The sequence below is a fragment of the Mus caroli genome, unplaced genomic scaffold, assembly GCF_978045245.1.
Source record: "Mus caroli unplaced genomic scaffold, Mus_caroli_1 scaffold_7, whole genome shotgun sequence".
NCBI lineage: Eukaryota > Metazoa > Chordata > Mammalia > Rodentia > Muridae > Mus > Mus caroli.
Window position 1 is genome coordinate 63696133 of NW_028227262.1, and position 15404 is coordinate 63711536.

The 15404-nt window shown below is 38.6% G+C and overlaps 1 protein-coding gene across 6 annotated transcripts in view; it reads right to left on the reverse strand.

Annotated features, from left to right (window-relative positions):
* Positions 1 to 15404, reverse strand: part of LOC110295677 (ALMS1 centrosome and basal body associated protein) — a 108773-nt gene that overhangs the window by 82555 nt on the left and 10814 nt on the right. For all 6 annotated transcript variants that reach the window (XR_015047609.1, XM_085840467.1, XM_085840466.1 and 3 more), the window contains exons 2-4: positions 14876 to 15001; positions 13406 to 13598; positions 885 to 1005 (exon numbers count right to left, since the gene is read on the reverse strand). Coding sequence is in view for 5 of the 6 variants with exons in the window: in XM_085840467.1 (XP_085696593.1) it covers positions 885 to 1005; positions 13406 to 13598; positions 14876 to 15001 (440 nt within the window). In the remaining variant the exon portion in view is untranslated. The remainder of the gene's footprint in view (positions 1 to 884; positions 1006 to 13405; positions 13599 to 14875; positions 15002 to 15404) is intronic.

Genomic DNA, 15404 nt, shown 5'->3' on the forward strand with positions numbered 1-15404 from the left:
CCTGTATGTCCTGGAACTCACTTTGTAGACCAGGCTTGCCTCGAACTCAGAAACTCGCCTGCCTGTCTCCCGAGTGCTGGGATTAAAGGCATGCGCCACCATGCCCCGGCAGGCTTGCTATTTTAAATGCATGCTACCTACTATGAATTGACACTCACTAACTTCCATTCCTCAGTTTACTGGTCAGTTATTGGGCTTATAGATCTACTCCCAAAATACAATATAGCTTAATCACCTCGATAATCCAAAAGAAACAGAGAACTTTGCAACCATGATTCTAAAGTAATATACAACATAATGACAGGGGGGTTATACGTTTACTTTCTAAATATCTAGAGTTTTGAGTTTAAGGTAGAGTTTTCTTTTGGTTTTAACAGAAAACAAAGCCTTGGACAGTTCCAAGTATGTTTCTGAAGAATTACAAAATGTCCTTTCATTTTGATTGTTCTAAAAGACATCAATTTGAAATATAAAAATCTTACTTGATATTTGCACAGTATAAAGAAAGCTAACTAGGCTGATTCAAGAATAGCTGAGCAAACTCAAAGTGCAAACAAATTAATATCTTAAAAATAAATGCCTGCTTTCCTGCAGAATGGAGGGGAAGGACAGCAGCAGCATACAGAGATTTAGAATAGGAAATTCAGGTACTGATAACCAAAGCTTGCCTAAAGGCTACACAAAAACATACATGATTTCTAAATAAACTATAGTTACATGGTACATCTCTACATGTAAAATACTGTACCAACTTAAGACACAAGAATATGCTAAGAATACCTGACTTCTACTCCCAATCCCACTTTAGCCTGAAACCATTAATACTATTAACAACTTACTACAAGAGTAGAAAATTTAGAAGGCAAATAAATGAATCACCCCACCTCAAAGGTGCAAATTCGAGTTCACTTTGTTGAAACAAGGAATCAGGCTCAACCTCTTCTTGGTCTTGTATCAAACATGTCAGCAAAGGCAAATCAGGAGCAGCAAAGTTATCCTGTATCACTGCAAAGTTTCAAATATAAAAAGGCTGAGCAATCAAAAGTGCAATGTTTACCTTACTCGTGCCATTCTTTAAAGCACCTTCTACATCATGATAATAATAATATACTAACAGCAGCAATCCTCTATGGAACAAGAAAAAGTCTAAACATTTAACATACAGTATTTCATTTAATCCATGAAGACTTTGAAGAGTAAGTACCATTACTACCTTAGAGGTAAGAACATTTATTTACAAAACTTAATTAAATAATCTCTTCATATGTAAATAGGTTAAATGACAGCATTCTAACTTCTTTACAAATTACTATACAATTTACATTAATTATTAACGATTATTAGCAATGAAAGTGTGTCTTTTCATTAATTTTTATTCTGTGTAGGTGTTAGGTAGGTGGATGGGCGTGCGTGTGCACTGGTGATCAAATGGCAATCAGGAGGCAACTTACAGTAATCATTTCTCTCCTTCCACTGAGTGGGAAGAATCAAACCTAGGTCATCAGGTTTAGCAGCAGGTGCCTTTGCCTGCTAAGTCATATTGCTGGCCCTCAATCTCAAGTAATAGGAAATTTTATATATGAACATATCAAAGGGTAATCTAAGGGTTCTGGGGCCCTATGACACTGCTAAGAGATGATGTGGATCAAAATTATATTCAAAATAATATTGAAACAAGGCCTCCCTTTTAAATATTTGTTTTACAAAACGGCTTGTTGAGAAAATGATGTATGGTGCTAATATGTAAATAACAGTTTTGAATAAATAAACATTTCTTAAATTTTCTGTTAAAACTCTACCATAAGATGGTATCACAAACACAATGCTCTTTGAAGTTCTAGTTCTGAAATGTATAAAATAGGTATGTTACCTAAAGAGTTTGAACCTTAAAAAGAAAAAAGCACTATAGCTTCCTAACAGCTTAGGTAATTATTTTTTGTTGTTGGGTGGGGGTGGGGTTCTGTTTTGTTTTTTCAAGACAGGGTTTCTTTGTATTGTCCTGGAATTTGTTGTGTAGATCAGGGTGGCCTCAAACTCAGAGATCTGCCTGCCTCTACCTCTCCCTTCCAAGTGCTGGGACTAAAGGCATATGCCACCATGCTCAGCTTTAATTCTTTTTTTTTTTTTTTTTACTTTTATGAACTTGATTATTTCTTTTTTTTTTAAATTAGGTATTTTCCTCATTTACATTTCCAATGCTATCCCAAAAGTCCCCCATACCCTCCCCCCCACTTCCCTACCCATCCACTCCCACTTTTTGGCCCTGGCGTTCCCCTGTACTGGGGCATATAAAGTTTGCAAGTCCAATGGGCCTCTCTTTCCAGTGATGGCCGACTAGGCCATCTTTTGATACATATGCAGCTAGAGTCAAGAGCTCCAGGGTACTGGTTAGTTCATAATGTTGTTCCACCTATAGGGTTTCAGCTTTAATTCTTATATCGTTTTATAGATATATATATATATATATACATATATGTATATATATATAAAATAAAATCCTTATTCCCTACAGCACTTATTAAATTACAAAACAAAAATTATTCCTATAAAACTTGATTTCTAAAACAGCAACCTACGAAAATTGTCTAGTGATGTGCTGCTAAAATTAAACTGCTTTTTTCAACATGAGTCTAATGATTGCTACAGCACACTTTCTTGATTTCAACTATGTCTACACTTGAGGACTCCACCTGGCACCAGCCTTCTTCCTGAAATGCCCTCAAAGGAGTTTTGCTCACATTGGTGATATAGGCCCTCACTTGGGACCCTAACATTCTCACTGCTCTGGACTGGTACACATGTTTGGTTCCTCTCAAATTCTATAAAGCTGCTTTCTCACAGGTATATCCTCAATGACAAGCAGAGTATCTGCTATATACTTAGTAGGTAGTAAATTAAAACTACCTACTGAATTGGTTAAAAATAAGAAATGATAGTAACTTTAAACACATAATTTTAGTCAGTAAAGAGCTTTCTGGTCAAGCATGAAAACCTGACTTCAATTCCATAATTGTTGTAAAGTTAGGCGTGGTACTACACACTTGCAATCCCAGTGCTGGGAAGGTAAAACAGGCAAATCACTGGGTTTTTCTGGCCAGCCAATGAGTCAAATCAGTGAGTTACAGGCCAGTAAGGGACAATGTCACAAAAAAGAAAATGGATGGCTTCTGGGAAACAAACCTGAGTCTGTCCTTCAGCATTCATACTGAAATACCCACACACACACACACACACACACACACACAGAGAGAGAGAGAGAGAGAGAGAGAGAGAGAGAGACTTAACCTCAGAGAAGAACTAATACGGCGCATCCCTGGCACTGACTTAGATAATCCTTCAAAACAGATCCTCTTCATCCCTCGAAGAATCAACAAAGTTCTTTAAAAGAAACTAGGGCTGACACCACAAAGGACTCTGGTGAGTACAAGAAATTATTTTCAATTAACTAGGTATAATGGTTTTTAAAAATGATGCTGGAGAGATAGCTTAATGGTTAAAAGAACTGACTGCTGCTCTTCCAGAGGACCTAAGTTTGACTCCCACCACCTACATGGTGACTTACAATCATTTGAGACTCCAGTTCCAAGGGATCTGACACCCTCTTCTAGCCTCCTCTAACATCAGTCACTCGAGTGGTACACAAACATATATGCAGGCAAAATACCCATACACATAAAATAATATGAAAAATAAATAATAAAATTAAAAATTAATTATCCCTAAACAAATTCCAGAATTTATAGAAATCAATATTATCATAAACATTGAGATAAAACAAAAAAAAATCTTAAGTAATTAGTTTATAACTAATTACTTATAGCTTATAGCACCATTTGAGCATCTTCTTAAATATTTAAAAATATCTGAGTGGTGTTTTAGAGTTAAATCAGGTTAAATAGAAAAATGTATTTTTTAAAGAAGCAAGACAAATTGTTCATTTTCAATCATACCACGTATATGTGTGTAATTGATGGGAGGGCAATGACTTCCTCATACTTGTTCTCAACTGTTGTTTCCTCACATTTGGAGAGATGTTACCAGCGTAGGTCCCTCCATCACCCATCATATCAACAATATCTGCCATTGGTGAAAGCCTAATACCATGATGATAACATCCATGAGGGACAGAACAGCAGGAATGGCAAATCCAGTGGCCATACAATGCAAGATCCAGTAACTTTAAATGTCTACTTTATCTACTGACAAGGAAGAAGTGCAGCTATACAAGAAATTGCACTGTATAGTCTCTCATTCAATGCTGAAATCTTTCTATTGGAGAATTTTCCTTGACGTTTTGCTGGAACAGAACTTACTTTTAGTTGCTGGTATGTTACCTTTTTAAAAAGATCTTATATTAAGCTAAATGCAGCATCCTATACTTTACAAATCCTCATTTTAACCTCTGCACTACAAGGTAGCAAGCATTTTTTGTCAAGGGTCAGAACATAAATATTTTAGGCTTGTTGACAACATATGAACTGTCACATATACTTCGTTTTCATAATCTTTTAAAAATTCAAATGGTGAGGGTGATAGCTCAGCAGTAAAATATTTGCCAAGCATGTGCAAGGCCTTAGGTTAAATCTAGAGAACCTCAATAGAAGTAAAAAAGAAAAATGAATCCAGGCTGGGTAGTACACACATATATCCCAGCACTTGGGACGTTGAGCAGGGAGATACAGAATTCCCAGCAAAATAAGAGTATACCAAGACTTTCTGAAAACAGCTAAATTAAATAAATATGTAAAATAAACATTCTTAAAATTTGTACTCATAAAGAATACAAATTTGGGCAGCAGTTAAGAGCACTGACTGCTCTTCCAAAGGCCCTGAGTTCAAATCCCAACAACCACATGGTAGCTCACAAACATTCATAATGAGATTTGACGCCCTCTTCTGGTGTGTCTGAAGACAGCTACAGTGTACAGCAAGCAAGGCCTAGAGCTAGCAGACATCCTGAGCTCAATTCCCAGAAACCACACGGATGGCTCATAACCGTACAGCTACAGTATACTCATATACATAAAATAAATAAATAAATCTTAAAGAAAAAAAGAGTACATATTTTAGACTGTGGGCTACAGTTTGTAGACTTCTACTCTTGTTTTGTAACTATGGAAATTTCTTCAGAGAAAAAAAACACAGGTAGTGTTCATCTATCTACCCTTGGATTAAAACACAATAGGCATTTAGATATGTTACATAAACTAGTGGACAAAAATGGAGTTACTTTCTCCTTAGCAAGACAGCCTTTAGTCATTTGATCACAGCCACCTCCTCCCAGCAAGGTCAACCACCTTTCTCCAAAGGGAAACCTACAATAGACTTTAATGTGCTATACCACATAACACTGCACTAGGATCCTGGCTTCTAAACATTAGCTTGTTTTGAAAAGAATATGCTCAGTTGGATCCTAGTCTTCTACTCTACAAAGTTCTATAAAATCATCTTTATGGTTGAATACCTTGATTTGAAAGTTACTTGAAGTTTATCTTTGGTGAAGAGCTAAGAAAGCCATTCTACATTAAAAGACAAGCAGGATGATCTATCTCAAAGAAATGACTCAATTTCATCTTGTTTTGTTCTCAAAACGGTACATAGCAATGGCTTAGAATGAGTCTAAGGATCAAATAAAGTAAATTTACACAGACATATCCTTAGTTGAGAAATTACCTCCATCAGGTTGCCCATAGGCAAGTCTGAGAGGTATTTTCTTTTTTTTTTTTTCTTTTTTTGTTGTTTTTATTAGATATTTTCCTCATTTACATTTCAAATGTTGTTCCCTTTCCTGGTTTCCCCTCCGAAAACCCCCATCCTCTTGCAAACCAACCCACCCACTCCTGCTTCCTGGTCCTGGCATTCCCCTACACTGGGGCATAGAGCTTTTGCAAGACCAAGGGGCTCTCCTCCCACTGATGACCAACTAGGCCATCCTCTACTATATATGCAGCTGGAACCATGGGTCCCTCCATGTGTACTCTTTTTTTTTTTTTTTTTTGATTTCTGTGTCTTTTTTTTTTTTTAATATTTTTATTACATATTTTCCTCAGTTACATTTCCAATGCTATCCCAAAAGTCCCCCATAGCGCCCCCCACTTCCCTACCCACCCATTCCCATTCTTTTGGCCCTGGCATTCCCCTATATTGGGGCATATAAAGTTTGCAAGTCGAATGGGCCTCTCTTTCCAATGATGGCCGACTAGGCCATCTTTCGATACATATGCAGCTAGAGACAAGAGCTCCGGGGTTCTGGTTAGTACATCATGTTGTTTCGACAATAGGGTTGCAGATCCCTTTAGCTCCTTGGGTACTTTCTCTAGCTTCTGCATAGGGAGCCCTGTGATACATCCAATAGCTGACTGTGAACATCCACTCCTGTGTTTGCTAGGCCCCGGCATCGTCTCACAAGAGACAGCTATATTTGGGTCCTTTCAGCAAAATCTTGCTAGTGTATGCAATGGTGTCAGCATTTAGAAGCTGCTTATGGGAAGGATCCCTGGATACGGCAGTCTCTAAATGGTCCATCCCTTCATCACAGCTACGAACTTTGTCTCTGTAACTCCTTCCCTGGGTGTTTTGTTCCCAATTCTAAGAAGGGGCACAGTGTCCACACTTTGGTCTTCATTCTTCTTGAGTTTCATGCTTTTAGTAAATTGTATCTTATATCTTGGATATCCTAAGTTTTGGGCTAATATCCACTTCTCAGTGAATACATATTATGTGAGTTCTTTTGTGATTGTGTTACTTCACTCAAGATGATGCCCTCCAGGTCCATCCATTTGGCTAGGAATTTCATAAATTCATTCTTTTTAATAGCTGAGTAGTACTCCATTGTGTAAATGTACCATAATTTCTGTATCCATTCCTCTGTTGAGGGACATCTGGGTTCTTTCCAGCTTCTGGCTATTATAAATAGGGCTGCTATGAACATAGTGGAGCATGTGTCCTTTTTACCGGTTGGGACATCTTCTGGATATATGCCCAGGAGAGGTATTGCTGGATCCTCCGGTAGTACTATGTCCAATTTTCTGAGGAACCGCCAGACTGATTTCCAGAGTGGTGTACAAGCTTGCAATCCCACCAACAATGGAGGAGTGTTCCTCTTTCTCCACATCCTCGACAGCATCTGCTGTCACCTGAATTTTTGATCTTAGCCATTCTGACTGGTGTGAGGTGGAATCTCAGGGTTGTTTTGATTTGCATTTCCCTGATGATTAAGGATGTTGAACATTTTTTCAGGTGCTTCTCTGCCATTCGGTATTCCTCAGGTGTGAATTCTTTGTTCAGTTCTGAGCCCCATTTTTTAATGGGGTTATTTGACTTTCTGGAGTCCACCTTCTTGAGTTCTTTATATATATTGGATATTAGTCCCTTATCTGATTTAGGATAGGTGAAGATCCTTTCCCAATCTGTTGGTGATTTTTTTGTCTTATTGATGGTGTCTTTAGCCTTGCAGAAGCTTTGTAGTTTCATGAGGTCCCACTTGTCAATTCTCGATCTTACAGCACAAGCCATTACTGTTCTATACAGGAATTTTTCCCCTGTGCCCATATATCTTCAAGGCTTTTCCCCACTTTCTCCTCTATAAGTTTCAGTGTCTCTGGTTTTATGTGAAGTTCCTTGATCCACTTAGACTTGACCTTAGTACAAGGAGATAGGAATGGATCGATTCGCATTCTTCTACATGTTAACAACCAGTTGTGCCAGCACCATTTGTTGAAAATGCTGTCTTTCTTCCACTGGATGGTTTTAGCTCCCTTGTCGAAGATCAAGTGACCATAAGTGTGTGGGTTCATTTCTGGGTCTTCAATTCTATTCCATTGGTCTATTTGTCTGTCACTATACCAGTACCATGCAGTTTTTATCACAACTGCTCTGTAGTAAAGCTTTAGGTCCGGCATGGTGATTCCACCAGAGGTTCTTTTATCCTTGAGAAGAGTTTTTGCTATCCTAGGTTTTTTGTTATTCCAGATGAATTTGCAGATTGCACTTTCTAATTCGTTGAAGAATTGAGTTGGAATTTTGATGGGGATTGCATTGAATCTGTAGATTGCTTTTGGCAAGATAGCCATTTTTACAATGTTGATCCTGCCAATCCATGAGCATAGGAGATCTTTCCATCTTCTCAGATCTTCTATAATTTCTTTCTTCAGAGACTTGAAGTTTTTATTATACAGATCTTTCACTTCCTTAGTTAGAGTCACGCCAAGATATTTTATATTATTTGTGACTATTGAGAAGGGTGTTGTTTCCCTAATTTCTTTCTCAGCCTGTTTATTCTTTGTGTAGAGAAAGGCCATTGATTTGTTTGAGTTAATTTTATATCCAGCTACTTCACCGAAGCTGTTTATCAGGCTTAGGAGTTCTCTGGTGGAATTTTTAGGGTCACTTATATATACTATCATATCATCTGCAAAAAGTGGTATTTTGACTTCATCTTTTCCAATTTGTATCCCTTTGATCTCCTTTTGTTGTCGAATTGCTCTGGCTAGGACTTCAAGTACAATGTTGAATAGGTATGGAGAAAGTGGACAGCCTTGTCTAGTCCCTGATTTTAGAGGGATTACTTCAAGCTTCTCACCATTTACTTTGATGTTGGCTACTGGTTTGCTGTAGATTGCTTTTATCATGTTTAGGTATGGGCCTTGAATTCCTGATCTTTCCAAGACTTTTATCATGAATGGGTGTTGGATCTTGTCAAATGCTTTTTCCGCATCTAACGAGATGACCATGTGGTTTTTGTCTTTGAGCTTGTTTATATACTGGATTACGTTGATGGATTTCCGTATATTGAACCATCCCTGCATCCCTGGGATGAAACCTACTTGGTCAGGATGGATGATTGTTTTGATGTGTTCTTGGATTCGGTTAGCAAGAACTTTATTGAGGATTTTTGCATCAATATTCATAAGGGATATTGGTCTGAAGTTTTCTATCTTTGTTGGGTCTTTTTGTGGTTTAGGTATCAGAGTAATTGTGGCTTCATAGAATGAGTTGGGTAGAGTACCTTCTGTTTCTATTTTATGGAATAGTTTGTGAAGAACTGGGATTAGATCTTCTTTGAAGGTCTGATAGAACTCTGCACTAAACCTGGGCTTTTTTTAGTTGGGAGACTATCAATGACTGCTTCTATTTCTTTGGGGGATATAGGGCTGTTTAGATCATTAACCTGATCTTGATTCAACTTTGGTACCTGGTATCTGTCTAGGAACTTCTCCATTTCATCCAGGTTCTCCAGTTTTGTTGAGTATAGCCTTTGGTAGAAGGATCTGATGGTGTTTTGGATCTCTTCAGGATCTGTTGTTATGTCTCCTTTTTCATTTCTGATTTTGTTAATTAGGATGCTTTCCCTGTGCCCTCTAGTGAGTCTGGCTAAGGGTTTATCTATCTTGTTTGATTTTCTCAAAGAACCAGCTCCTTGATTGGTTGATTCTTTGAATAGTTCTTGTTTCCACTTGGTTGATTTCGCCCCTGAGTTTGATTATTTCCTGCCGTCTACTCCTCTTGGGTGAATTTGCTTCCTTTTGTTCTAGTGCTTTTAGGTATGTTGTCAAGCTGCTAATGTGTGCTCTCTCTAGTTTCCTTTTGGAGGCACTCAGAGCTATGAGTTTTCCTCTTAGAAATGCTTTCATTGCGTCCCATAAGTTTGGGTATGTTGTGGCTTCATTTTCATTGAACTCTAAAAAGTCCTTAATTTCTTTCTTTATTCCTTCCTTGACCAAGGTATCATTGAGAAGAGTGTTGTTCAGTTTCCACGTGAAGGTTGGCTTTCTATTATTTATTTTGTTATTGAAGATCAGCCTTAGTCCATGGTGATCTGATAGGATGCATGGGACAATTTCAATATTTTTGTATCTGTTGAGGCCTGTTTTGTGACCAATTATGTGGTCAATTTTGGAGAAGGTACCATGAGGTGCTGAGAAGAAGGTATATCCTTTTGTTTTAGGATAGAATGTTCTGTAGATATCTGCCAGATCCATTTGATTCATAACTTCTGTTAGTTTCACTGTGTCCCTGTTTAGTTTCTGTTTCCATGATCTGTCCATTGGTGAAAGTGGTGTGTTGAAGTCTCCCACTATTATTGTATGAGGTGCAATGTGTGCTTTGAGATTTACTAAAGTTTCTTTAATGAATGTGGCTGCCTTTGTATTTGGAGCATAGATATTCAGGATTGATAGTTCCTCTTGGAGGATTTTACCTTTGATGAGTATGAAGTGCCCCCCCTGTCTTTTTTGATGACTTTGGGTTGGAAGTCAATCTTATCAGATATTAGAATGGCTACTCCAGCTTGTTTCTTCATACCATTTGCTTGGAAAATTGTTTTCCAGCCTTTCATTCTGAGGTAGTGTCTATCTTTTTCTCTGAGATGAGTTTCCTGTAAGCAGCAAAATGTTGGGTCTTGTTTGTGTAGCCAGTTTGTTAGTCTATGTCTTTTTATCGGGGAGTTGAGTCCATTGATATTAAGAGATATTAAGGAAAAGTAATTGTTGTTTCCTCTTATTTTTGTTGTTAAAGTTGGCATTCTGTTCTTGTGGCTGTCTTCTTTTAGGTCTGTTGAGGGATTACCTTCTTGTTGTTTCTAGGGCGTGGTTCCTGTCCTTGTATTGGTTTTTTTCTGTTATTATCCTTTGAAGGGCTGGATTCGTGGAGAGATAATGTGTGAATTTGGTTTTGTCGTGGAATACTTTGGTTTCTCCATCTATGTTAATTGAGAGTTTGGCTGGGTATAGTAGCCTGGGCTGGAATTTGTGTTCTTTTAGTGTCTGTATAACATCCGTCCAGGATCTTCTGGCTTTCATAGTCTCTGGTGAGAAATCTGGTGTAATTCTGATAGGCTTGCCTTTATATGTTACTTGGCCTTTTTCTCTTACTGCTTTTAGTATTCTGTCTTTATTTAGAGCATTTGTTGTTCTGATTATTATGTGTCGGGAGGTATTTCTTTTCTGGTCCAGTCTATTTGGAGTTCTGTAGGCTTCTTGTATGTTCATGGACATCTCTTTCTTTAGATTTGGGAAGTTTTCTTCTATAATTTTGTTGAAGATGTTTGCTGGTCCTTTGAGTTGAAAATCTTCATTCTCATCCACTCCTATTATCCGTAGGTTTGGTCTTCTCATTGTGTCCTGTATTTCTTGGATGTTTTGAGTTAGGATCTTTTTGCATTTTACATTTTCCTTGATTGTTGTGCCGATGTTCTCTATGGAATCTTCTGCACCTGAGATTCTCTCTTCCATCTCTTGTATTCTGTTGCTGATGCTCGTATCTATGGTTCCAGATTTCTTTCCTAGGGTTTCTATCTCCAGTGTTGCCTCATTTTGGGTTTTCTTTATTGTGTCTACTTCCCTTTTTAGGTCTAGTATGGTTTTGTTCAATTCCATCATCTGTTTGGATGTGTTTTCCTGTTTTTCTGTAAGGACTTCTACCCGTTTGATTATGTTATCCTGTTTTTCTTTAAGGATTTGTAACTCTTTAGCAGTGTTCTCCTGCAATTCTTTAAGGGATTTTTGTGCTTCCTCTTTAATGTCTTCTACCTGTTTACCAGTGTTCCTTTGTATTTCTTTAAGTGTGTTATTAAAGTCCTTCTTGAAGTCCTCTACCATCATCATGAGATATGCTTTTAGATCCGTGTCTAGCTTTTCCGGTGTGTTGGGGTGCCCTGGACTGGGCGAAGTGGGAGTGCTGGGTTCTGCTGATGGTGAGTGGTCTTGGTTTCTGTTAGTAAGATTATTACGTTTACCCTTAGCCATCTGGTAATCTCTGGGGTTAGTTGTTGTCGTTGTCACTGTTTAAAGATTGGAGCAGAAGCTGTGTTCCACTCACCAGCAGTCTCAAAATCCTGTGGCAGGGTTCGTGGGTAGCTGGCGGGTGTCAGCCGACCCTGCGCTCTAGCTACCCCGGTGCTGGTCCGGCCGGAAGTGGCCTGTGGTCCTACTCAGGCCGTTTTTCTGCTTTCCTAACTAATGCAGTCTCAGGTCCCGCGCGCAATTGGATTGGAGCAGAAGCTGTGTTCCACTCACCAGAAGTCTTAAGATCCTGTGGCGGGTGTTGTGGGTAGCTGGCGAGTGTCAGCCGACCCTGCGCCCTAGCTACCCCGGCGCTTTTCTGACCGGAGAGGCTTGTGGCCCTACTGAGGCCGGATTTCTGCCTCCCCAACCAAAGCAGTCTCAGGTCCCGCGAGCAATTGGATTGGAGCAGAAGCTGTGTTCCACTCACCAGAAGTCTTAAGATCCTGTGGCGGGTGTTGTGGGTAGCTGGCGAGTGTCAGCCGACCCTGCGCCCTAGCTACCCCGGCGCTTTTCTGACCGGAGAGAGCGAGAGGTATTTTCATGATTAATAATTGATATGAAAGGACTGAGCCCACTGTGGGCTGACTGCAGGTGGTCCTGGTTGTACAAAAAAGCAGGCTGAGCAAGCCAGTAAGGAGAGTTCCACCATGGCTTCTGCTTCAGTTCCTATCTTAAGTCCTTGCCTTGACTTCTCTCAATGGACATAAACCAAATAAACTCTGTCCTCCCTAAGATACTTTGTTCATGATCTTTATCACAACAATAAAAAGCAAATGAAGACATATGGACAGTTATTTTATATGAAGCAACAGTCTCCACTGATGAGGGAATACCAATCAAAGATAATGTGCTCTTTTCCAAGAGCAACTGTGCTACAGAAGACTAATGATAAATACCCATGACAATGGGAGTGATCACCTTTCAGCTTTCTATGAGCAATGCTAAAAAGAGGATCAATAGTATATTTAATATGGCTATCCCTACCAGCTGGTGTGGAAAACTAAAACCAACCAATTCTTTTGAGTATAGTTCCACAGAGAGCCTCAATTAAAAAAAAAAAAATTTTTAGTTAGGAACAAGCTAACAAGTTACTGTGTGCACACACATACACAAAGTGTTTTTAGAAATATAAGCTATTGCCAAGCAGGGATATCTCTCAAATTTAATCCCAGCACTCAGGATGCAGAGACAGGTAGAACCTCTTTGAGTTTGAGGCCAGCTTGGTCAACAAATCGAGTTCCAGGACAGCCAAGGTTACAGAGAAACCCTGTCTCAAAAAAAAAAAAAGAAAGAAAGAAAGAAAAATAAAAAAAAGGAAAAAAGAAGAAAAAGAAAGAGGAAAAGGAAAGAAAGGAAATATAAGCTATTACTTCTGGGTAAAGACACAGAGGCCATTTAAGGCTGAGGCAAGAGCTTGACAGGTAAGAACACTAGCTGCCCTTCAAGAGAATCTGAGTTTGATTCTCAGCACCCATAATTCCCGTTCCAGGGACTTAGGCGTTCTCATCTGGCCTCCATTGGCACCTGGCACGAAAACGACGCACAGACATAACATGCAGGTAAAACACCCATACACATCGAGTAAAATAAAATGTTAAAATAGAGAGAGAGAAAGGCATTACCTAGCAGTGGAGAACACAAGACATTGAGCTTTGGCTTCTTTCCTGGACACTGTGATGGAGCTGGTTCACCCCCCTCCTGAGAGGGTAGGTCTGTTCCTTCTGTTCCTTCTCCTCTGCCCATCTCAGTTTGGGACACATCCAAGGTTTGGGAAGAATCCCTTTCTTGAGGAAGACAATGCCAAGACTCTGTTCTCTGAAAGGAAAATTTTAAAGGAAAAGATGTTGGTCATTAACTGAGTCAACACATTAATACTACTGTCTACTCATTGCATATTTAACAATATTCTCACCAGAGTTGAAAAAGAGTTGTTCCTTCTATGTTCCTTCTTGCCCCATTAACCTCCTTCTCGTTCTCTTCCAATCATTCCCATCTCCTAGTACCAGGCAGTCACTGACACTTAACACTATATTTAAGTTCTCATTGTCAAATCAATACATTTGGTACATGACAAATCTATACTATAGCAATTTAAAAAAAAAAAAAAAAAAAAAAGAGTATTTCCAAACCTATCAACAATATTCCTTGGGCAAAATGGGAACAGGTACTTCAGAAAATAATTTAGCATATTCTTATAAAGTTAAATATACCATTAAATAATTTAGCTGATCTACTCCTAGGTATTTACTCAACAGAAAGTCATGCTTACTCAAAAAAAACTTAAATAATATTATTTAACAATGAAAATTAAAGAGCTGATACATGCAACATAGGCTAATTTTAGAAAGAAAGGGAAAAAATCAGATTTTAAAAATCCTCACACTATAATTTTGAAAAGGCAAAGCTACAGAGCCACCAACTACAGGGTGCTTGCTATAACAGCAGAGACTAGAGAAGGCAATGACAAAAATAGTATTCATAATCTTTTATATATAATACCTAAGCTATATGTCTCAACCATAGTGGTATGTGAGTGTATCTTTCAAAGCTCATCTGATAAACTGTATAGCTAAAACAGTTCACTTTAATACATTTCTTTATACATCAAAAAACTTAGCTGTTTAAAAGTGGAAATAGATAACTGGGTAGTGGTAGTACACACCTTTAATCCCAGCACTGGGGAGGCAGGTACTGTTCACAGGCAGCCTAGTCTACAGAGCAAATTCCAGGAACTTGCTATGCAGAGCTATACAGAGGAAACCCTGCCTCAAAAAAAAAAAAAAAAAAAAAAAAAAAACAGACAAAAAAATGCAAATGGACACCTTTCCTCTTAAAATAAAATAAATTACCATCAAGTAATGAGTTTGTAATTTTGAATGTTTTAACTTCTTGTATTTTAAGTATCCCAAGACATAATGCACATTTACAAAGCCCTTTACAATACTCTTAAAAGAACGTAGATTCTTGAGATGGAGAGAGCAGGGACGAGCTTCTGTTCTACATAAAATTATGAGCACCATTAGGACACTGAAACCGACTACAACATCTCTTGTGCTACTGGTAAAAAGAAAAAGAATTTGCCCTGGATTTACCTGATCCTCCTCAGAGCCCCACTGGACCCCTGTTTCCAATAACATTGTACTGGAGTTGGAAAACTGGGCTCTAGAATTATCTTGATATGATGACTCCTGCCATACACGGCAAGTCAGTGGAACAACCTAAAAATCAAAAAGCACATGTAGCCAAGTGATGTACAATAACAAAAGTAACCATGCTAGAATACACCTTTCACTTTATAAAATGCTTTCATTCTGTTATAAAATGCTATTCTCCAAGCATAACAGCATTACCATCTTCATCAGAAGCAGCTGTAACTTACCCACAAGAGACTCTCAAGACTGGACCTGTTGATCTTCCCTCACAGGAGGGTGTGGGGAAAGCCATTATAAGGCAGGCAAATATGGGAAATAGTTCAGTGGCTTGAGACCTCTTTGGTTTAGATTATATACACACAGCCTTGTATTAACGTATCTGAGAGTCTAGTTCCTTATCCTGCATGTACTCATACCCCTCTCAAACAATGCACCTAGCAATCTCAGAACCCTCTACTCTCCAGCTACA